General features: G+C 47.8%; 1 protein-coding gene across 7 annotated transcripts in view; it reads left to right on the top strand.

Moving 5' to 3' along the window:
- The window catches only part of SLC8A3 (solute carrier family 8 member A3), a 132,041-nt gene extending 107,805 nt beyond the window's left edge, over positions 1-24,236 (top strand). The window contains exons 3-8 of one of the 7 annotated variants that reach the window (XM_081830322.1): positions 6,167-6,273; positions 14,161-14,178; positions 18,118-18,242; positions 18,786-18,885; positions 20,564-20,839; positions 23,448-24,236. In XM_081830322.1, coding sequence (XP_081686448.1) covers positions 6,167-6,273; positions 14,161-14,178; positions 18,118-18,242; positions 18,786-18,885; positions 20,564-20,839; positions 23,448-23,824 — 1,003 coding nt within the window. In that variant the 3' untranslated portion in view covers positions 23,825-24,236. Of the gene's footprint in view, positions 1-6,166; positions 6,274-9,028; positions 9,133-14,160; positions 14,179-18,117; positions 18,243-18,785; positions 18,886-20,563; positions 20,840-23,447 lie in introns of all 7 variants that reach the window. The other 6 variants (XM_081830324.1, XM_081830323.1, XM_081830325.1 and 3 more) reach the window with 6 other exon arrangements.
- Positions 24,237-24,242: the final 6 nt, after the last annotated feature.

Consider the following 24,242-nt stretch of genomic DNA (forward strand, 5'->3'; position numbering starts at 1 on the left):
TGGGCAGCCACTCCCTTGTAAGCCAGTTCATCTTATTGTTGTCATGGTCCGTGGTCAAGTAGAAGTCTGCCTCCCTGCCAAAGGCCTCAGTGCTTCGGAAGCAGCATTTGTGACGGCGCCTGGACCATGGAGTGGTGTCATCTTCTGCAAATGACAACTGTCCCGTGGATCCACATATCAGATCTCACTTAGAAGCACAGTCTTTGGAGCCACACTGAGTTCACCTCCCAACTCTGCCACTTATTTAGCTATGACCTTGGCCAAGTCTCTTAACTTTTCTGGGCTTCCAGTTCCTCATCTACAAATTGGGACAAAACTAGTATCTACCTCACTGGTTATGGTGAAGATTCGGGGAGATAATACACGCAGAGAGAACAGCACCTTGCCTGACCTGTTCCCAACTCCCTGGTTTGTTGGAAGGATGAAATTACTTAATGTACCTAAAGTGCCTGAATAGCACAGGGCCTGGCACAAGGTAAGCACTATACAAATATTAGCAAATTAATTTGAAACATGGTTTGCAGACCCTTCACCATACCAGTCACCCTACTCTGTGTGCACTCCAATGTCCCCCTCAAAATGCAGTGTCAGAGTGGACCTACTAACTCCAGCCTTTGGCTGAAATGCTAGCCTTTGATTCCAGCCTCCTCCTCCCTGACTTGAACTGGCATTCGGACAGCTGTCTGATTTTCACTAAGTTTTTTTTTTTTTTTTTTTAAGATTTTTATTTATTTATTTGACAGAGAGAGACAGCGAGAGAGGGAACACAAGCAGGGGGAGGGGCAGAGGGAGAAGCAAGCTTCCCGCGGAGCAAGGAGCCCGATGTGGGGCTCGATCCCAGGACCCTGGGATCATAACCTGAGCCAAAGACAGACGCTTAACGACTGAGCCACCCAGGCGCCCCTGATTTTCCCTAAGTTTTTAATAGAATCAGAGAGGCTTGTCCAAGGAGTCTTGAGCGCTAGACCAACAGCATGGGTACATCCTGACTGCTTGTTAGAAATGCAGGATCTCAGGCACACCCCAGACCCACTGAATCAGAATCTGCATTTTAGCAAGACCCCAGGGAGAGACATATGCACATCAAAGTTTGAGGAGCACTGTTTGGGGACCCTATGGAGATCTATTTTCTTTTTATTTATTTATTTATTTATTTATTTATTTGAGAGAGAGAGAGCATGAGAGGGGGGAGGGTCAGAGGGAGAAGCAGACCCCCCGCTGAGTAGGGAGCCCGATGCGGGACTCGATCCAGGGACTCCAGGATCATGACCTGAGCCGAAGGCAGTCGCTTAACCAACTGAGCCACCCAGGCACCCCTGGAGATCTATTTTCAAGAGGAAATCATTTAGGGCATCCTAAACCTTTTCATGAGACAAGGAATCTCTCCCCTAGACCTTGGCAAGGGCGAGGGGAGTGTCAGTGTCCGGCTGTCAGGGTGTGGTTGGGGTGGGAGGGGCTTTGTGCCCTGAATGGGGCCAGAAACCTGCCAGGGGAAGAGATGGGGGTCTGCTGGTGCCTAACACAGAGATGTGAGGCTTCTGAAAGCTCCCACAGAAAGGCTAACAGCTCCACTGTGGGCTCTGTCCTGCAGGCCCGGGTCAAGGGAGCTTTGTGAACATGAGCGGGCCTGGAGCAGCCGGGATAAATTTAGAAATGATGAAAAAGAACCCTTCTTGATATGGTGAAGAGCCATTTAGTAGAAATCCAAAGGGAAGAAGTCACCAAGTTAGAGATTATTTAGAGATTACTTCTAGCAAGGGAGGTGCAAAGGGTTAGGAAGCCACCTACTCACAACGCAGCACAGAGGCAGATCCACTTATTACCTTAATTTCTTACCTGCTGCCTGCAATTAAATGGGAGAATCCTGTGGTTCCTCACTGTGGCACAGCTTAGGAACAGCATCCAGCTGCTTGCATAAAATAAGCTGCAGGAGTAATAAGGGACATGTGCTAAAATCCCAGCTCTGCTTCGTGCTAGCTGTGTGATTCTGGGCAAGTTACTTAGCCTCTCTGAGAATTTGTTTTCTCATATTTAAAGTGCAAGTAATAATATCTGTGCTATATGGCTGAAGTAAGGATGAAATAAGGAAGTTCTCATGGTGTTGAGAATGTAAATGTATATATTATCTTAGATCCCTTCCTTGTAGAAAGCCAAATCCACAGGGCCCTCCTCCAGCGTAGTATTCACCCATTCAACAAATAAATGTTGCTTCCTCTCCCTTTCACCCTAAGGGAACTCAGCGGCTAAAGAGCACCTTTCCCTTTGCAGTTTCCTGAGGACTAGAGGCCTGATTTGGAATTGGGTGTTCTCAGTGCAAAGGAATGTTCTGAGAGGCCAGCCAGGCAGCCCAGAAATGGGTTTCCTGATCCCTTCTGGCTTATTGCTGGGAGAGCTCCTGGGCACATCTTTTCCAAGCAATACAGCTGGTCTTAGCTGGGAATGCTGCATGCTTTGGTTCCTCCTTCAGCAGAAAGCTGGGAGGAGAAGCAGGGCAGGTCAACATCCTGCCTAGGTATGGTTCAAAACCCCCAGCCAAGCCCCGTGAATTCAATCTCAGCTTGTTGTTGGAGAGCTCTCCTGTAGACAGACAAATGGAGTGGGCTAATCAACTGAGGGTGTAGTTGGATGACATTGGGCTTCTGGTCTCTTTGTCCCACTGGGAATCCTTAGGCATTCTATCAGAATAGCCTTCAAAAAAATGTTTTATTGTTGTTCCTAATGAGTTTTTGCTGCAAAAAGGCAGATGTGTTCTCAGGTGTGTTAGAAATTCACCCTTCAGTCCTTCAGCAAGTCATGGTCGAGGGCCTCCTCCACACCGGGCACTAGGACTGTGGCAGCAAGTGAGACAGGTTCCCCGTCATCATGGCGCTTACGTTCCAATGAGGACAGACAGACTATAAACAAAGAAGTTAATAAACCAGCCATCTACCTTCAGGCTGGGATTGGTGCACTGAAGGGAACGAGCAGATGGAAGGTGACCCGTGGTGGGGAGGTAGAGACAGTGGGCAGGAAAGAGACCCAAGGAGGTAACGTGGCCATGGAAGGCCTCTCCTAGGAGGTGATGCTTATGTGGAGACCCAAAGGATAAGGATAGCACAGACCCAGGCACAGAGAACAAGTCAGGATGATGCCTTAAGTGGGAAGGGGCTTGATTTAAGGAACAGAAAGACCAGTGTGTCTGGGACTCCCGAGCAAGGGGAGAATGGTGGGAATGGAGTCAGCAAGGTCACCAGCAGCTGGGTTATGTAAGATTCTAGAGGCCATGGTAAGGACTCTACATTTATTCCAATGATAGTAGTGGGATGGGACTTGGATTACATTTTTAATGGACAGCCCTGGGTCATTTTGGGGGGAAGGAATTGAAGGAGAGGGCAAAGGCAGGAATATTTCTTAGGAGGTTATTACCAAGTTCAAAGGAGAGGCAATGGTGTTTTGACTGACGTCTCAGTAGCAAAGGGAAAGATGGCGGCAAATTACATGTATCAGGGTTGGGGTGGGGTTAGGGGGAAGGGTGAGGAAAAGGAAGGAATTGGGGTGTTTCCAGATTTGGATAGACCATGTTGCTGTTGACTGAAATGAGGAAGAACAAGTTTGGAAAGAGTACTCAAGACCTGGCTGGTGGCTCTCACTTAATTTAAATGTTCTTGTGGCTTCATCTGTGGCTTGAGTAGAGTTGAGGATTTACTTGGTTTTCAAGAGCTGGAAAAGAAGGGATTTCTCTAGCTTCCAGGCAGGGTCCAAACAGAGGTGATGCCTTCCCCGTGACCAATCCCAGCGAGGGAGTCTGACACCCTACCTCCTCCACTCCTCCCGCCAGGGGTTCCAGCCAGCTAACCTTAGTTCCTCATGCCACTACTAATGTCTGTCCTCACTTCCTGTCTTCCACTGAGTTATTGATGGCATCTCTTATTCTCTTTATCTCTTCACTAAAAATCGCAAGCACAAGTCACACTATGTCTAAGGACGCGGTCTGTCCAGCCCAGAGCTTATTGCTGACACAAGGCCAGATTCTGAAAAACCATGAGTTGCTGTCTACGCTCTCACCCTTAGCATTTCAAGCCCCTCTCCTAACCCATGGGGATGGATCGTCCTGTACCATCCAGTCCTTTCTTGACCTGACTTCTGTTTCCAGCCTGTACCCCCTCTTGGGCCACCAGTGTTATGTACTGATGTCCCCTTATTTTCCGACTTAATGACTGGAGATGGTAAGATTCCCTTATAAAATACTCTCAAACCACCAAATCAGGGCCCTATTGCTCTTAGTAATAATGGTTGCTATTTATTAAACACTCCCAAGGGAATGTGTACCCCACCAAGTGCATCATGTGCATGATCTCATTTAAGAATGCTCTGAAGTAGATATTCGTACTCCACTTTACAAATAAGGCTTGAAGAGCTTTAGCAGGTTGCCCCAGGTCACCCAGCTAGTGAGAGGTAGAGGCCAGATCTGACCCCAAGTCCTCAGTCTCCAGTACCAGCGCCGCTGCTCTCAAGGAAGAAAGGCCAGAGAGGCCTTTCAGAGGTTTCTGTGCTGACGAGCCAGCTTGTTCTGTGATGGCAGTGGGTGTGGCCAGTGATGATGGTTTGGAGTCTTTGATTTTGAAGCCGTGGACTGGTGGGGGCTGGGGTGTATTAGTAACTGCTATTCATTCACTTTGGGAGCCACAGGCCCACATTCGGTTCTCTAGGATCAACAGTGTGGACAAAGGAAGCTTTGTAGGCATCCAACACTCTTAACGGTGACTTGGGAAAAACTGGGAGAGCACAGAGTTGTCCCAAGTCAGAATGTAAAGATATTCCTATTTTATATATATATATATATATATATATATATGTATATATATATACACACACACACACACATATATGCATATATATATACACATATATACATATATATATATGTATTTTTTTTTTTTTTTTTTTTAAAGGCGGGTGCTGAAAGCCTCAGCCCACCCAAGTCTGAGAGGGTGCAGGCCCACAGACAGCTGGGTAAGGCTGTCCCACTGCTGAGGGAAGACTCAGCTCCGTGCACACCCCCTCCAGCCATGTCCCTCACCCTCTGCGAGACACCTCCACTAGAGTCTGGTGCTGAAATGTCCCCATTATTAAGCAAAGGTTGGGAGTGGCCCAGGTCCATCTTTGTTTTTAAAGCTCCTAGTAATGAAAGAAAGAAAGAAAGAAAGGAAGAAAGAAAGAAAGAAAAGAAAGAAAGAAAGAAAGAAAGAAAGAAAGAAAGAAAGAAAGAAAGAAAGAAAGAAAGAAAGAAAGAAAAAGGAAGGAAGGAAGGAAAGAAAATGGAAATCAGTACTACTAAAATTGGTTTATATTTTTCATTGTTTAACAAAGCACCTTTTAACATAAAAATAGTGTAATTGTGCTAGTCCCAAGGTCATTGTAGGATTTGTAAGGTAACTGGGACTCGGAGTGCCCTAGAATTCATGTGATCCCCTCCGTGCACCCCTGTGGCTGCAGGGCTTATTTGGAGGTAGCTTGTAACTTCTGAAGCCCTTCGTGAGTTACCAGAATGTGTGACTTGAACCGCGTGGCCCTCCTGGCTTCCCTGTGGTAGTCGCTGCCACAGAGAAAGGGAAAAGTCCTTCTATGTCCAGACAAGATTCCCACAAGCCAACAGGCCCCTCCATCCATGTCCTTTATAGAAAGGAAACATAAGCCTTTCAGACCAACACCAGCTGATTTCAAAAGTCAAAAAAACTAAAAAAAAAAAATTCTCCCTGTCCCAAAAGCAAGAAGGATAAGGAAGCAAACATTACAGAGGACCTAAATGACTGAGCCATTATATGTATATTATTTCATTGCTCTCACAACCGCCCTGGGATGGTGTAAGCATTATTTAACCTGTTTGTGTATCAGTTACATTATTTGTCCGAGGTCACATAGCATACCCAAGATTAGAACCCAGAACCATTGACTTTCCAGCTTTCAAGTCTGACCATGCCACGAAGCCACATGAAGCCTAAGAGGAGCCCAGGAAGCCTAGATGGGGGCCTGGGGCAGCCCTTCCCCTTGGTGCCCCCCATGGGGGCACACTTTGACCTTTCTGGATCTTTTCACTGTTTCCTTCTCTTCCTGTTCCTTCTCCTGGCTGGCTTGCCCCCCACCCCAATCTGCTCCTTGCTTATGATACTTATTTTTCCATCCACAGCAAAGCAATTCACATCAAGGTAATTGATGATGAGGCGTATGAGAAAAACAAGAATTACTTCATTGAGATGGTGGGCCCCCGCATGGTGGATATGAGTTTTCAGAAAGGTGTAGTACCCTGTCCTACCCAATAATGTTAACATTCTTCTCTCCTCTCTTCTTCTGGTTCTGTTTGTCTTCTCTTCCCCTTTCTTCTGCCACTCTAGTCCACGTCCCCTTGTTTTCTTTCTTGTTCTCTCATTTCCTTTCTTTCCACCTCTCCCTCTCCTCTCTCTGATCCCAGCTCTGCCCTAACACCTGCCAGCCTGTCACATGGTATCCATAAGAGGGATGTTCAAGAGTCAATGCTAATTTCTGTGGGATGGAGAAATGGATATGGGAAAAACACAGGGTAGGGGGGAGAGAGAGAGAGAGAGAGAGTCAGCCAGAGCCCAGAGTATCGTATATGGGTTCTCTGCTTCTCCTGGACGGCTTCATATACAGGAAAGAAAAAGATCACACAGCACAGTGCCAGGCAGGAGGGCGGCACTGGGAAACTGGCTTAGGTGCTCAGTACAGACTCCCATGGGGCAGGTATTCTCAGGGCTAAGCTTAGAGTCCCCAGACATTGGCAATCAATGTATTTGGATTTGGGTTCTATTTATGGTTCATCCCATTCCCCAGAGCAGGCCTGAGGAGCCCTCTTTTCTGCCATATTCCTGCTATCAAGGTGTGTTTCTCTTCTGACCTTGATTGAGCTGAAAGTACAGGTTTGAGTTTGAGGTCTAGGTCACAGACCTACCTGCTGGACTCTGTTTTCCCTGCAAAGAACATCTAGGTGTGGTGGCAGAGGGTTAGAATGGTGGGAGAAGGGCTTCTGAGTTGAGTGGAGGCTTTCCCACGAGATCACAGGATTTCTCAGAGCAGATGGAGCCTTTGCCTTCAACTTAAATGACCCACACACCCCAGACTTCCGATAGGCAAGTCAGAACATTCTCTTCTGGACAGACCACTATGTCGAGGGGAGCCGCTAGTATTCGGGGGCAACGTTCCTTCCCTGGCAGGGCCATCAATCAGGTCCCTCCAGCCAGGCCCTTGGTCACAGGGCACCCATTCCTAACCCACAGGAGAGTCCCTGCAGGAGAAAAACTACCAGGCTCACAGCTCCTGGGTAGCCCCAGGTTCCCATATCTAGGGCCTAGAGAGAAGTTCCTAGAAAATTCTTCTTCTTCTTTTTTTTTTTTTTAAAGATTTTATTTATTTATTTATTTGACACAGAGAGAACCAGACTGAGATAGAGAGAGACAGACAGACAGCAAGCACAAGCAGGCGGAACGGCAGGCAGGGGAGAAGCAGGCTCTCTGCTGAGCAAGGAGCCCTACATGGGGCTCTATCCCAGGACTCTGGGATCATGACATGAGCCGAAAGCAGCTGCTTAACTAACTGAGCCACCCAGGCGCCCCTAAAAAATTCTTCCTGACAGTCATTTAGCTTTGTCTTTTTCCTCCTGAGCAAAGTATGTAAAGGTGTCCAAAAATGGTGCCAAGAAAGGGTAATCAAAAGTGTACTTGTGAAACACACACACAAAACACAAATGCACAGCAAATCTTGTGTCCACCAAACCACCTCAGGTCAGTCTGCCACTTTGCAGATAGCAAAGCTGAGCGTGTCTTCGGAATAGAAGAGGAGCATCAGAGGCTCTGATCAGACATTTTAGGTTATTGTTTGTTAGCACCGCTTTGCCCTTTAGAGAGCATTTAGGTCCCAGGCCAAAGACAAAGCTAGCAGAAAACAAAAATCATGGCTCACTACTGGGACCTGCCAACCCCACCATGGTTCCATGAAGGACCAAGAGGGGGATGATCCAGGCCCCCACAGCAACTTCTCCAATGACAATTGGCCTGAGCCAGCCTCATGCCAGTCTCTGGAGGGGAGTGATTTTCAAGGAAACTTTGCTTCCCTGGATGATTTGTTTTTAAAATACTGTGCTTTGTTGACATGCCCAGAAATGAACAAAGACCTCCTTCACCATTTTCCCCAGGCCCCAGATAATCAGCATTTAAGGAAGCCAGCCTTGGGACATATCAGCCCTATATGATAGAAGTACAGAGGTGATTTAGAATTTGATGACATATCATTTTCTTTACATATTCCTAGGAGTACATCCGCTGTAAATATTAAAGGAGTCCTGTATCATATTGTGGTTAATACATACTTATTTTAGTTCCCAACGCCAAAGCCCTGAGATCAAAAATGACAAAGATGTTAGAATTCTCCCTTCCTTTCTCTCTCTCTCTCTCTCTCTCGTTTCCCTTCCTGATAAATACTTTACTTTTAAAGTTTTCTTTATGAGGCTCACATAAGAAGTGAGTGTAGACACAGGAAGGGAAACGAGCCCCTAGCTAGGTACTATTGGCGTATTTCCTGTTGGAGAAGGGCCCTGGATCATTCCCAATGGGCCGGTAGTTTACCTGCTTCCCGAAGAAATGCCAGTTACCATGTGACACCCAATGGAATGTGCTGCCCAACTCACTTCCTACTAACCATCGGCAGGATCTAAACTGACTCCTCCCCACCAGCACCCCTTGTCCTTCCCCTTTCCCTCCTGTCCTCCTGGAACCCTTCCTTTGCCCACTTTTCCTTGCCTCCTGGCTCCCTTTCCTTCACACCCATAAGGAAACTACGACCAAGGAGACAAGAAAAGCTGAGACCATTTTTTAATATGAGAAAAATACAATCCACCATAGTCCTGTCAAATGCCACCATGGCGGGACCGGGCTGCATGCGCCAGGAGTAATGGGGAATGATTTTAAAGGCTGTGCTCCAAATGACCAACCAATCTACCGACCCAGTCGACACACTCTCTCTCTTGTTGTCCCTACAGGAAAACCATAAGGGTTAAAATAGTAGATGAGGAGGAATACGAAAGGCAAGAGAATTTCTTCATTGTCCTTGGTGAACCGAAATGGATGGAACGTGGAATATCAGGTGTGAGATTCTTTAAAAAACAGAACAAAATAAAACAACAACAACAAAAAGAAAGAGAAAAATTTAAACTGAAAAGCAACAGCAACAAAAAGCAACTCTGTTTTTTCTCCCCCCATTTTCTTCCCTTTTCCTTTTTCCTCTTTTTGACCAATGGACTTTTTTATTCTTTTCCCTCCTGTATTCTCGCTCTCACCCTGTTTCGGTGTCATCTCTGCCTTCTTAGCCTTAGCTGATTCCCCAATCCTCCTTTCTCACCTTCTGGACAGCGCTGCAGCCTCAACTCCTCATTACCCTACTGAATTACTTCCTTCCACCTTGTGCTCCAATGATCTGATCACCACTGTCCCCTGCACTCTCCCCCGCAGCCCCCACACATACATGGACCCTGTAAATGTGGAAACTCCTTGGTGGGTGGGGAGGAGAAGAAAAAGAAAGGAATGTGATGCCATGCATGTCTGTACCCCTTCCCTACCTTCTTGCCCTCCCACCCCTCACCCTCGAGCCTGGATTGAATGGGGGAAGGGTCTGGGGTGGAGGCTGGGGCCCATGTTGCAATGACGCTTTGACAGTTTTGTGCTGCATTCCCCAACCTTCCTTGAGTGCTTGGCAGGTTATTCACTTGCAGAGTGGTTCATAGGTCCCTCTGCCCTTCATGGAGGTAAGTGTTTTATCTGACTATTTCACAGTTGGGGAGACCATAGTATGAAAAGGTATACCAAGTGTCAGAGGCCACAGCTTCTGAGACCTCTCTGAGACAGAGCTGGTGTCTGAGGTAGTCATATGATCTGGAGTCCTGAACTATTCTTCCTCCCCTTGACATCCAGCCCATCTCATTCTACCTTTATTCCAAGACCAAAGGAGGGAACTTTATTCAGGTTGCTTTAGGACCATGCAATCCCTAAAGCAGAAAATTGGGAGTCTGCAAAGAGAAGGAAATAATTCCAGATATGGGTATCTCCCCAGCCAGAGGGCCCTGGAAAAGGACTGACATTGGGCGGGCCCAGAGTATTGACTTATGGGTTTTCTGATAGGAGAAGGGCCTCTAAATGGTGTAGTTGGTGTTGATCCCTGAGAAACAACACAGTTCACAGAAGCCTGCCTTTGCTTGGCATCTGCAAATAGACATATCGCCCAGATCCCAAGATAACCCTCATCCCACACCAGGGGAGTGGCCTCATCTCCTCCCTTCCTCAAGACACGCATCTTGGAATACCTGCTAGGGTTCCATTCCTAAGGGACTGATTATGTTGCAACCAAGGAAGATATAAGGAAAGATTTCTTCCCCTGAAGAAAAATGATTGGAAACCACTACTTCGAAAGTGTTGGAGGAATATATGTGGTAATGGAAAAGGTGCTCTTGGGAAATATCAAGAGAAGGACATTCACACTCCCCTTCAGGAGAGATAATGCTTCTGGGAGCCTCATGGAGAATGGAACAGTGAGACCCACTTGTTTGTCAAAAAAGGGTAATTATTCTGCAACTACTTCACATTCACATGACAAAGAGCAGCATAAAGCCTTTCATTCAAGGACAGATCTAAGAGATTCAGCAACTATCCTCCTAAAGTCTTATCGACAGGTATGACTGATCAGTTCTCACTGTCTTCTGGGGACTCTCTCTGCAGATCTGACCAGTTCTGTGTCCACCCAGGTCTGGACATGCCTAGTGTTCTAGAGGCAAAAGCCCTCTCCATCTTCCATTACTCATCCTCTCCTTGCCACCTGATAGGATGTTGCCATGAGCCTGACTGCCAGAGTGTGGGGGAAAAAAATCTCTAGTTCCATTGTTTAGATTGTGTTTCTGCCAAACCACTGAGAATATTCTCAGAAGTTGTCTCAACACCTGCCCTACCTCATTCCCACCCCCCTTGTGCATTTACTCCTCCTTTTCATGATTGAGTGGATGCAGCAGACACCTAAAGCCATTGTAAACTAGCTTTATCAATTTCCATAGTCTCTGCTATGTAGGTGCAAATGAAAGCAGCACAAAAGATCATTCAGGGTAGCTGTAAAGAAGGCAGTGGCTCCAGACAAAAAGAATGGGTTAAAAGTCCATCCATGACTTTATTCCACCAGTAAAGAAGCCTCCCCTTTTTTTTCTGCCTCCCCAATAAACCCTGATCAACAGCAGGACAGGGAGTGACCTAGGATACACCTTGCACTCTTCAAGAGACTTGGCCAAATGCAAATGCCTTTGGCTACTCCCCCCCCACCTTTTTTTTTTTTTGCCCTGAAACTCCGTTCAAGGAGATGTCAGCAAAGTCCTAGTGGAGCCTAGTCCTAGGGAGTGAGTAGGTGAGAAGGCAAGGATCCTCCAGGTCTTCCCAGTGACCAAGATGCCAAGATGGAAGGTGCCAATAGGAAATATGTGCATTTCCTGACCTCCTGGTCTATTGTCTATTTTCAGTTTCTTCACATCTTCCCATATTTTGGCATTAGACCATAAGGTGAAAGGTCATACAACTTGATTGTCTAGACTCAGAATCAAATGAAAACCCATCCTGATTTTCAGAATTCCCTGCTGTTCTCAGAGTGAGAAGCTGTCTTTTCATGATTACTGCTGCATGGGAGAGTCTTAGGCATTCAGAACAGCATAGACTTTGCATGGTCAAAATGACATTTGCGTTACCAAAAAAAAAAAAAAAAAGGACTGTATTTGAAATAGCAGATTCTATTCTTGGCAAACAAAACAGACTTTAGAGGTGAGATTAAATGCTCTGGATAAGCTAGAGGAGGGAAAAGGGAGGATGAATAGGAAACATGGTTGCTCTGGTGTAGAGTAAGTGCTCTAGTCCAGAAGTAGACATTGGAGGGCAACGCCGAGCAGCATGGTCAAGGCTGTTGGGGCTGGACACTTGGAGCCTCATGTGGAAAGGAAAGCACTCTCCCCCAGTCGTGGGGCCTGTCTGTGCCCCCTCTTACCACATCAATGGGCTCACCCTGACAAGCTGCCCAGATGCTGCCGGTTACTCACAGAGCTATGCTATTTCCTGTATGTCCCTGGGGTGTCTGAGCAAGCATAAATGATGCTCACCTGACCCTGGGGATCAATACAGGGGAAAGTTCAGCTGCAGATTTTCTCATCATCAGCAGCAGGAAAAACACCCTGGAGGTATTATGTCACTCAGAATTGGCCTATCTGGATCTCGCTGACCCATCTATAACTGCTAAGTGGAAAGTCTCAAATTCATGTAGACAATGGTACCATTCCAGCTGACTGCAAGCCCTCTCATTGTGATAGAGATGATCCTGGGTTGGGAGGGACTTCTGAGTGAAAACCAGGGCAGCAGGGACCTTTTTGGAAGAGCTACCCCTTGTGGGTCTACCTGGGGTCACTGATGTGTTCGGGTTTCTGGTTTCCCCTGGAGCTTGAGGGCCAGGAAGGGTTCTGCTTCCGTACAGATCCATAGAAGGAGCAGAATGAACAAGCTCTCTTGCTATCAGTCTGTCTACCTATCCATCTCAATGTAGCAAGGAGGTTCACTCAATTACCCCTTGGAATTCCATATGGGAGAAACCAGAAAAAGTTGACTGCTGTTTGCTCTGCTTATATACCATAAAAATTCTCAGTCCATGTGTCTTCAGTGGTTGTGACTGTGAGATGGTGGATCACTGGCCCGAGTTGCATTCCTAGAGATTTTTAGAAGAAACAATTCACAGACACCACCCCCGCTCCTTCCTCGGCACCGTCAGTCACCAGCTGTATCAGGAGGATGTGGTGGGATGTTCCCAGACTTTTATTTGACAAGAGCCAGGGAGTGTGGGGCTGTACTGAGACACCATTGAGAGGAAAATGTGGTATGTCACAAGAATTTTTTAGCGTAAGTCCAAATTCGGGACCTAGGAATGCCCTGCGTTAGGTACGTCTAACTAAGCTTCCCAGTCCGTGTAGGGGCCTTATTATTTGTCATCTTCCATCTACAAAGAGCTTTCTTTTTTTTTTTTTTAAGATTTTATTTATTTATTTAAGAGAGAATGAGCTAGAGAGAGAGCATGAGAGGGGGGAGGGTCAGAGGGAGAAGCAGACTCCCCGCCGAGCAGGGAGTCCGATGCGGGACTCGATCCCGGGACTCCAGGATCATGACCTGAGCCGAAGGCAGTCGCTTAACCAACTGAGCCACCCAGGTGCCCCCTACAAATAGCTTTCTGTATGACAGTTTCTCTGGTCCAGAATACCTGGACCCTAGTTAGCCTGCCCTGTCTGGAACAAAAACACCACCCTCCAGAGATGCAGCCCCACAGGATCTATAAGAAATACAATTGCCAAAATAGGTGGCAAAAAACAAACCTCAGCTGAACCCCTACTAGTTGTGGTGACTTTGCTAGGCACAGGTTAATACAAAATGGTATTACCCTAACCGCCAGGCTGTATCTATAAAAAGATAAACCATTCAAAGAAAACATTTTGCAGAACTCAAAGTTCTGGCCAACGTGGTAGCTAGGAAGCTATTTGTGGCCATGGAAGTGTTATGGGCACTGGGAAGCTAAGCACGATCTGGTTATAAGGTTAGGGATAGAAGACACAGGACTGAGCACTATTCCACTCTTGTAGGCCACTGCTCAGGACCCTGAACTCCTATTCAAGCCCCAGGGTCATATGCCCCACTGATAAGCCAGCTACACTCTACAGTTTTCATGGTAACTGGATCCTCATTCCTTTACAGAATGGATATGATAACCTGATTTCTTAGAAGATCACGAATGACCAACTCTGTGTCTGCTCCGCTCACATGGATTCCCCATCCTCATTCCTTTTCCCCTCGCCCCCAGAGCTGTAGGAAAGGTGCGGAGAAAGTCAGGCTGCAGGGCTCTGGTGCTCAGCAGTCCCTCCAGTGGCTTATGCCTCTTGCTGGTGCTGTGCATGCCCTAAATGCTGCCTTTTGCATGTGGCTGCAAAGCTCTCACCCACTAAGCTCACTGCCTTCCTTATCCTGCTGCAACCACAAAGCCTGGGGATACTTTCAAGATGGGACCTTAATGCTCTTTCCTTTTCTTTCTTCCCCTTGTCTGGTACCCATTTGCAAACAGCGCTCCTGTTGTCTCCAGGTAAGAGGTATCTTGCCCCCTCTTTTCTACTTCTCGCCAGTGCCATTATTTAGTTTAAGACCAATGTCCTTTGATTTAGTAGGAACTGCAGGCTCGAGCTAACCTGACAAGTTCTCCTAAGGACTGAGAGGTTTATTTCCCCACTTGAAGTAATTGTGAGGAAGTAGACAATTCTTTGAGCACCACTTCTGTCAGCGGATGTGGGTAAAGGCAGAGCTGGTCCTCTCTGGGACCAGGAAGAGAGTTGAAACTTACCAGACAGACAGTGGGTCATAGACTTCTCCTGAGTCTTAATTCATCTGTCATCTCATGAAGAGTCTGGGCTGAATCTCCTAATGGGATCATGATGGGATTTGAAAGAAAATACTTTGATCTTGAAGGAACCAGGGGAAAATAATCAGGAGCTGCTGTGAGAACATGAAAAGCAATTTTTGAAAAATCTCAAATTTTACTGATCCTGGAGATCTTCCATCTCATTACAGCGGAGACCTAAATTGCTAGAACTTTTGTTCATTTGTCATTGAAGTCACATGTGTCATGAACACGAAAAAGAATTAGGATATTATGGGTGGTGGGGACAATTATCTGGCTAGAAATAGAAATTTTGGAGAATTTATTTTGGACATATTCTCATGCAGAATCTAGGTTCTGTTTAGGATGTACACCTTCTTTGAGAGTATGCTTGCATCAGTGGAATGAAGTCATAAACAACATCCAACTTTGTGAGCAGATAGGAAAGCATTTCCAGCATATCAGCAATACTATAACTCTCAGTGCAGGCAGAGTGAGCTATACAAGATGTCTCAATATAAGTTAAAATAACACTTTAAATTCATCAGCTCTTTGAACATATAACAAATTTTAGGAGCATTCGAGAGGCAAAACATCTTACAGGATTCACTGGTATTCAAAATTACATATAGGCTGAACCCTGGTTTTGAGAAGGGGCAGTATATAAAGGACATTGACCTCCTTGGAGCCTTTAAACAACAACAATAAAAATAGGTAAACCCTACATTTTTTTCTTTCTGAAAAAAAGGAACTCCAGCTTCCTTGGCCATTTGCTTCCTCTTTGTACCAACAAGACAAGAACTACCTCTGACCCCATATATTCCACTATTCCCCCAGGGTATTAATGCCATAGCATTGGGAATTCCTTCTCTAGTTCACTTACCTTCTTGCCTGAGGAGGTATTTGGGCTTCCAACTCTTGCTTCTACCCACCCCCACCACCAACCACACGCATATATACACACAACAGAGATTGTGATTTAATTTGGGCTTTCTTGTACTTTTAACATATTTGCAAAAATACCAATAGAAGCTGAAATAGGAAAAGAAGGTATCATTTTCTAGATCTTTCAGTCTGTAAACTTTTAATCTAGGGGCCCATGGGTAGATTTTAAATTCACTGGAAATCTCAAATTCTTGTTTGCATTTTCCTGGGCAGACAGGCAAACATGATTAACAATGCCTGGTGGTGAAAGACAGAGAGTAAATATGTTCATTCTGAGCTACACCACCAAGTTCAGGGACCTGGGATTGAGCGCACTAGCGGCGTTGCCCCATTTCTTTCTGAGGATACCTGTAAAGCATTCCCAGCAATCTATTCTTGTCTGGCCTGGCAAGCTCTTTGTTCTTCCAATATTTGCTCAATCTTTCATCCTATTCATATTCTCTCTCTTTCTCTCTCTCTGCACGCCTCCCCCCTTTTCTGAGATCTGAGAGTTTCTTCAGTCAGTCCAAATATCAAAATCACCTATCATTTATTCTCTTCGCTTGAAATCCTGAGGAGTTACATAAACAAGCTATCACAATCATTATGGACTTTTAGATTTGAGACTTTTCACTCGCTCAGGAAATTAATTTGAATGTAAAAGAATGATCATTACAAAGATAGAAAAAGGCAGGAATTTCTACCAAACCAAGACACTAAATCAGAGTTGATTTAAAGGCATGTGAATCAATCACTTAACCGATATATATGGAGTACCTCTGTGGGGCTGTGGGAGATCCAAAGATAGAGGATTGGTATTTGTCAAAGAGATTTTTGCAAAAAGCTAAATGGAAAAACTGACTGTCACCACAGGGGTGGACAGGTCAGTAGGTAGATCAATATCCTGCCAGATGGATATAGTGCCAGACTGATGGCTGGACAAGGGGTTAGACAGGTACATTTATATGTCACTGGAGAGCTCATTATATTGGAATAAAGTTCTTGTGGCACATGTAAAGTATGACATGGGGGCATCGGGGAGGGAGGAGTAGAATAATACTGTCACTGCTAGGATAGCCATTATGATACGGTGCCAAAACCTACAAGTAGAGGAAAAAGGTACCCTTGCTTTTAAAGAATCTATAAGTATTTTTCTAAAGGCTATTTCTCAGAGTGGCTTGCAGTCTGGCTTCTAGGATCACTGACTTCCTAGCCAGAACCCTAGGTGTACCCAGATTTACCTTCATAATTGACTAATAAAAGACTCAGAATCAATGGCTTGAATAAAGTTAGGCTGCTAAAGGGTGTCTGCTTACTTAGAAATAGACAGGACTTTGATCCTTGAGAAATAATTGCTTCTGAAAGCTGTCACCAACACTAGCAGGAGCACAGCACCACGGACAGCTCCCAAACATTTTGGGATTGCCTTCTGTGTTTGGTGCGAGAAGCACTGAGTGAAACAGCCAGCTCAGGAATCCTCCGCATACTTTCTTCCCGTCTTCATTCAGGACAACTAAGAAAATCCTTATATAAAACAGCCTCTCTGGTAACTTACACTCTTGGCTTATCGTCTTTCCAGTGAATTCTTTTCCTTGCAACTTCAAGAGCTCGAGTCTCACCCGTCACTACACTTCACCGATTCCCAAATTAGAGAGAAAAGAAGACCTCCTTGGCCTCTGACCCACTTTGTCCTTGAGATTATCCAAGGACTAAAGGATTCCCATAGGAGATTCATTATGTGGAATGAAAGCAATTAAGGAACTGAATAAAAGAATTAATTGCATGTAAGAATGTGGACTTGGAAGGAAAGATGTTTAAATGATCTCTGAAAGAAACAGGCTGCCAAGAGCAATTTTCTAATCAAAGGGGAATAAAAAGATTCAATCTCTCTTTCACTCTAATCCAGAAAACATGTCTTCATGGTGAAGTGGTCTTAAAATGGACTCACCAGTTGAAGTGGAAAAATTTTCCCACCATTCAACCTGAGAAGGGACCTCTGGTAAATGAGTCAAGATGCTGAGGGACACAGGGAATGCCTCAAAAAAAAAGTAAAGGAAGAGCTTCCTTTTGGTTTTGATTGAACGAGTATTTCTGTTCCAGAAGAAATGTGCCTGGTTCCTACAGAAATCCTGGGGATCTTTCATTGGAAAATCAGGAAATCTTTCAGGAAATCTTGCAAGTTTCTCACTGTGGGGATAACATTCACTTGTATGGAGTGCAGATATTCCTCCCTTCTCCTCTATAGAGGGCACATCCGAACGGTGTTGGAAACAGATGTTAACAGGGGTGGGGGGAACCAGTAGACATATCCTTTGGATTAAAGTGGTTCTGATCTCCAAGAACTTTTATATCAAGTAGTTGAACAGTCCGGCTCAACAATTCAAAGTTGTTAAACGCTTTTGTTCCCAACTCTCCCAATATCTCATCAGATGACTTGGGGACTTCAATAGGTGCTATTTCTTGGAAGGTCTTTGGGTCAGGTTGCTCACCCAGTTACAAAATGGAAATAGGAATGCTTATTCCAGGCCCTCAGGGGACCCTCTCAGGGTCTGATGGTCATAAAACGTTCAGCACGTTATGGAAAGAGGCACTAAAAAATACCTGAAGTCCCTACTCTCGAGAGAAGTTTGCTTTGTGCCCGCTGCCCATGCCTAATACTCTGAGCTTTAGACTCCTAGGGAGTGGTGAATGTGCTAAAGCTAGTCTGATTTTGTTTTGTTGCAGAGGTGACAGACAGGAAGCTGACTGTGGAGGAAGAGGAGGCCAAGAGGATAGCAGAAATGGGAAAGCCAGTACTGGGCGAACACCCCAAACTAGAGGTCATCATTGAAGAGTCCTTTGAATTCAAGGTCAGGCCATAAATGTGATCTAATTGAATAATAGAGTAATGTGGTGGGAGGTAGAAGTTTTGTTACAGTTTCACCACTGAATAGTGAAGCTGAAACTGAACAAATCACTTACCCACCCAGTGTCAATTTCCCCATTTGTAACATGGAAGGAATAGGGCTGGCCATTTAGATCCTAGGAATATTGAGAGGAAACATAACAAATGGAATAAATGGGCTATAAAGCCCCTTGATGTATTATCACTATTGTTTAACTGTATTTTAAAAACAAAGATTCTAAAATTTACTACTCCGGGGCAAGGTTTATTGGCATCATTACCGTTATGCTCTATTTTATTGCTCTAAGTATCCAATATCCACCGTCACAACCAAAGAAAAGGGAAATGGAAAGACTGACCCAGAAGATATCATCCAAGGCCATTACTCCCAGGACCCATGTGGATACACCTGGAATACAAGACATCTTTCATTCCCTTGAAACACCAGACTCTTCAACAGTTCTGAGCATTCTAACCTCATGATTCCAAGTTTTTATCTCCCTGACAGAATACGGTGGACAAACTGATCAAGAAGACAAACCTGGCCATGGTTGTGGGGACCCATTCCTGGAGGGACCAGTTCATGGAGGCCATCACTGTCAGTGCAGGTAAGAGGGTCTCAAGATGGGCACCGGCCTTGCTGAGAGAAGCAGGCAACGCCAGAGAAGGGAGAACACAGCCCCATCAGCAGCTAGTTTCTGGGCAGGCCCCTGCGTCCCAGCGCTAGTCCTTGCTCTTGGCCTGTTTTACCAGGTCACTTTGGAAAAGAATCATGGGGTAGCTAGAAGAGCATGGCTATCACTGGTTTCAAATCCTGGCCCCCACCCGTGTGACCTGGGACAAGTTACCCCCCCTCCACCTCAATTTACTCATTCAAAAAGGGAACCATTTCGACCTTTCTCAGCAAAGTAGAATGGTAGAGTCTGGTACCAAACAGGAACTCATTAAATTCTGGTTTCCGTCATTCTTTCCTCTCACTTTTTTGGGCCTCCTTTTCTGTAAACTGGGGGACTATTCTGATTAGACATGGGGGTCCAGAGTTTGTAAAATCTCTGCATTGACACTGACAAACCTCCGCCCTGGGTGATTCCAGACCTCTCCTTGGCCATTCACTGACAGGCTCCCTCAGTGGCGGCCCAGAGCACAGCCAGGGCCCCAGACGAGGTCTCTCCACCACCACCCATAGTGCCTCTGGGTACCGCGGAGCCCTCCCCGTACTGCCCAGCTCCGCTGGCCTTGTCCGCTTTCATGAGGCTTTGCTGTCATAGCAACCACAGGGTCCCATGCCGGAGGCCCGGGAGCCAGGGCAGAAGTACCGCTGGGAAGAGAGGGTGGCCGCAGCAGCTGCTGCCCCACGTCTCACGTCGCCCGCCTCAGATCCCCCCAGGTCCCCCTCTGATGACCTTACTTTGCCCCTAAGGGGACAATAAACAGAATATAGGCGACCCTACAGACGAACCCCCTCCTTTCTCAAGCGAGGGAACTGAGGCTTAGAAATAAGGGGTGATTTTCCTCAGCTTACCGATCCTCTTCCTGGCAAAGCTGCACCCGGAACTCAAGCGCCCTAACTCCTGCTCTTTAAAACCCTAGCTTCCCCTGATTGTGTCAAACATAACAGAGGTGGCCCTGGACAAGGTACCAGCGGGCCTCAGCATGCCCTCTCCTCCCGGACTGCTGAGCGGGCAACTTGGCCCCCATTTCCTGGCAAGGACAATGGGACCCAGCCCTGCTCTGTCCCACGGGCTATCGGGAGGATGGCGCTAGGTCTCTGGTATGCCCACATGATCTGGAAGGACAGCCGACCCCCCAGGGACGGATAGCCACCAGAACCGCGAGCTTATTGCCGCAGGCATGTCAGGAACATTAGGGAGGAGCTCCGCCCACGTCCAGTGAAGAGCGGACACAGGGCTGATTTCGCTTTTCTTCGCCCAGGCAACCGGACGCAGCCTGCTCTACCCTCCTCTCTGCTTCGTCGCCTTGTCCTTCCTGAGTTCGCCCCCCCACCCCCAGCCTCTCTCTTTCGCCCTTCTCTCCCTATTCCCCTGTCCTCTCCCTCCCACCCTCCCGGGTGCCCTGCATTCACATTAACCAATGGGGCACCCCCACTCGGTTCCCCTTTCCCCAGTGTCGTCTGGCGCCCAGGCCGTGGCCCACGCCACTGCCCAGGAGAGGGCTGGAGTCTCCTGCCAGCTAATAATGCTTGCCACGTGGGTTGACTTGACTTTTTGCTGAATGGGGTTCTGACCTCGCTGCCCTTCCCCGGGGCCTGTTTTATCTGGTCTGCAGCAGGGGACGAGGAGGAGGACGAGTCAGGGGAGGAGAGGCTGCCGTCCTGCTTTGACTACGTCATGCACTTTCTGACGGTCTTCTGGAAGGTGCTGTTTGCCTGCGTGCCCCCCACAGAGTACTGCCATGGCTGGGCCTGCTTCCTTGTGTCCATTCTCATCATTGGCATGCTCACGGCCATAATCGGGGACCTGGCCTCCCACTTCGGCTGCACTATTGGCCTCAAGGACTCCGTCACCGCTGTCGTTTTTGTGGCATTTGGCACCTCTGTGCCAGGTAAGAGTGAGGGGGGCTTGGGTTCGCAAAGAGGTTATTACCGGGTCCAAGGGACCCCTCCACTTTACCTCAGTATCTTCCTTACTATCTCGGATCTGAACTTAACAGAGCCTCTGCCCCAAAGGTGCACAGAAGCCAAAGGGATTAATGAAAACAATTACTAGCAAGAGCTAACATTTCCTGAACACTTTTGATGTGTCGGGCACTGTGTATGCTACGCAGTTTACAGGTTTCCTCTCTGTAATGCTCACCAAAACCCTGTGTAATCGGGATCGTTATTATCCCCACATGACAAATGAGAAAACCGAGGCCCACAGAGCTAAGTCAACTGCCCATGTGAGTGGCCCACTTTCTTTTTTTTTTTTTTTTTAAGATTTTATTTATTTATTTGAGACAGAGAGAATGAGAGACAGAGAGCATGAGAGGGAGGAGGGTCAGAGGGAGAAGCAGACTCCCCGCTGAGCAGGGAGCCCGATGCGGGACTCGATCCAGGGACTCCAGGATCATGACCTGAGCCGAAGGCAGTCGCTTAACCAACTGAGCCACCCAGGCGCCCAGTGGCCCACTTTCTTAACCTCCACATGATATGAAGGCCACAAACAACGTAATTCAAAGGCTATAGATACTGTTCCCCTCCCGCTTGTCTCTGGCAGCCACCGAGACTAAAGATTAGCCCACTTGAAGATGTCACAATAGAAATGTTCACAAGCATTCTTGGCTTCCTCACTTAGAAGGACACCTGTGAGTACAAATTGTCTCCTGGCGGGACAGGAGAGGAAGCTTAGTGAGCTCTTGTCCTTTCATATGATGAATTACATATTCTTTTCTTATAAACACCCAAAGACGAACAAGAGCAGGCATGAATTTATTCATTCATTAGACAAATATTTACTGAGCCCGATGCAGTCCTGTGCTAGTCGTTGAGGCTATCGTGGGAGGCGGGCAGGCGCACTCCCCGCTCTGAGCGGAGTTCAGCAGCTACTGGCAGAAACTGCACTCAACTCCTATAATTAAAATCATCTCAGTAAGTTCAGTGACAAGAGAGTAGAGGTGCTGTGTAAGCATAGAACAGGGGGACCTGGGCTGGGCTGGGTCGTGGATAGCTTCCAAGAAAGGCTTATATAAGCTGGGCTGGGATGACAAGGAGCAGTTAGCCCGCAGAGGGCTGTGTTAGCTCAGTCTCCTGACTTAGTTCAGCTGGGTGCCCAGGACATCAGAGCCTGAGCTCCTGCCAGGGAGCCTCCCCGATACCACAGCAAGGAAGAGAGAGCATCCTCCGCCAAGAGGGTTAGGCTGAGTCCCATCAGACAGGACTCTGCTGGCTGGACCCAGGGAAACCCTTCCTGGACTAAGAGAATAAAACCTTCTAGAGGGTAGCTGAATTGACATGACACTCGAGGAAAACCGCATCCTCAAACCCCAGCACGGAGTGGTGGGATTATTTGTACATTGGTGGTGTAAGAGGCTTGGCTCTCATGGAAATGTGTCAGGTGGTAAGAAATTAGACAGATGATCCACGGAAGGCTTTGTGGAGGAGATGCCCTGTGATCTCTGTTCTCCAGGCCTCTAGGGACTGAAACTATCAGAGGGGAAGGAGCAGAACTACCACAGGGGAAAAAGGAACACACGTGGGAAGAAACTGCAGAGGATCAGAGGCGGAAAAGCAAGGTCATAGGCAAGAAAAGGCAAGAGGTTTTCTCTGGGAGATCCGAGAAAATTGGCAACAAGGAGGCAAGGCAGGACAAGCGGGCAAGGAGAGAGCTTGGGACACTTCCAAGTCCTTGCAGTTGGCCCAGGGAGTGGCTGGCAGCCATTAGGGGCTTGACAAAGGTTACGCGGTGTTGCACTCAGCTGATTTCATGGCTTTGCCCGAAATTCTTTGGGGTGGTGCTATGCAAAAGGCCCTTCCATGAGGGTTTTAGGGCCATAGGTCTTGTTAACTGCCCGTGTGACCTTGGGTAGATTCCTTGACCCTTATTTTCCTTACCTGTGAAATCAAAGGGTGGCTAGATGTCCCTGACAGTCCTTCCAATGCCTACAATCCACGCCAACATCTAAAGTCAAGCAGCTTGCAGGGCCCTGTGCCCCATATACTAACTACAGAGGCAGAGCCCTGTCTTCCTTGAGTCCATACCTCATGGTTCCCTGGCGTGTCCTCTGTCCCCATAAATCCAGCCCCTAACACAATGCCGAATCCAGGGGCATCGCCCATGACTGTGTTACGTGAGCTGATACCCCACGTGATGGTTACAATCGGGCATCTACCCTCAGCAGCTTCCCAGGATGCCAAGGTTCCCTGGGCAGATCATCATGGGATAGCAAACTACCCTTACGGAAAAAAATAATCCAAAGGGAACAGCAAACCCACTGAGTAAATATCAGGACCAATAGGCCCTTATTCAGGCCCCAGCAGATGAGGAACCTGCAGCCCAGAGGAGTGAGGTGACCTGTCCAAGGCCACACAGCCCGTTCACGGCAGAGCCCCTGCCTCTCCTTCCTGAGCTCGGCCTGGGGCCCCAGCTGCCTTTTGGACACATGGGGTGGGGGGGAGGGAGGAGCCTCCGCGTCTCAGGCTCCCTGCAGCTCCCATCGTCTCTCCCTTTTCCAGACATGTTTGCCAGCAAAGCCGCCGCCATCCAGGACACGTACTCGGACGCCTCCATCGGCAACGTCACGGGCAGCAACGCCATCAACGTCTTCCTGGGCATCGGCCTGGCCTGGTCCGTGGCCGCCATCTACTGGGCCCTGCAGGGACAGGAGTTCTACGTGTCCGCCGGCACGCTGGCCTTCTCGGTCACCCTCTTCACCATCTTCGCGTTCGTGTGCATCAGCGTGCTCTTGTACCGCCGGCGGCCGCACCTGGGCGGGGAGCTGGGCGGCCCTCGCGGCTGCAAGCTGGCCACGACGTGGCTCTTCGTGAGCCTGTGGCTCCTGTACATACTCTTTGCCACGCTGGAGGCCTACTGCTACATCAGGGGCTTCTGAGCCACGCGCGGAGCCTCCGCAGCACACGCCTCGGACTTCCCCAAGGGAAGGGCGCTTTGCCCCCGCGGCCTCGCCGGGGAGCAGCCCGCGGAGGCGGCGTCAGGACTCGAGACCCAAGACCCCACCCCCCGCCGACCTGGCCCCCCCCCGCCCCCCGCAGTGGGCCTGAAAGGGCAGAGTCTTAACCAATCGGAGTGGAGGAAACACCCACTTCACGAAGTATTTAATTCAGTGCAAACCACGACAGCAACAATCCACCTCCTCCGCATCTCCCCACCCATGTCCCTGACCCACAGCGGAGGTCAGACCCTTCCGCCGCCCGCCGTCCCAGTATTCCTGTGCTTCCTCTGCTTCCCTGGGGGCAGGGCTTCCGCTGTCTGTCGGCTTGGCCACCTCCGCACCCTCTCCCGCAGCTGGC

The sequence above is a fragment of the Leptonychotes weddellii genome, chromosome 9 (assembly GCF_054177405.1).
Source record: "Leptonychotes weddellii isolate Sample4059 chromosome 9, ASM5417740v2, whole genome shotgun sequence".
Taxonomy (NCBI): Eukaryota; Metazoa; Chordata; class Mammalia; order Carnivora; family Phocidae; genus Leptonychotes; species Leptonychotes weddellii.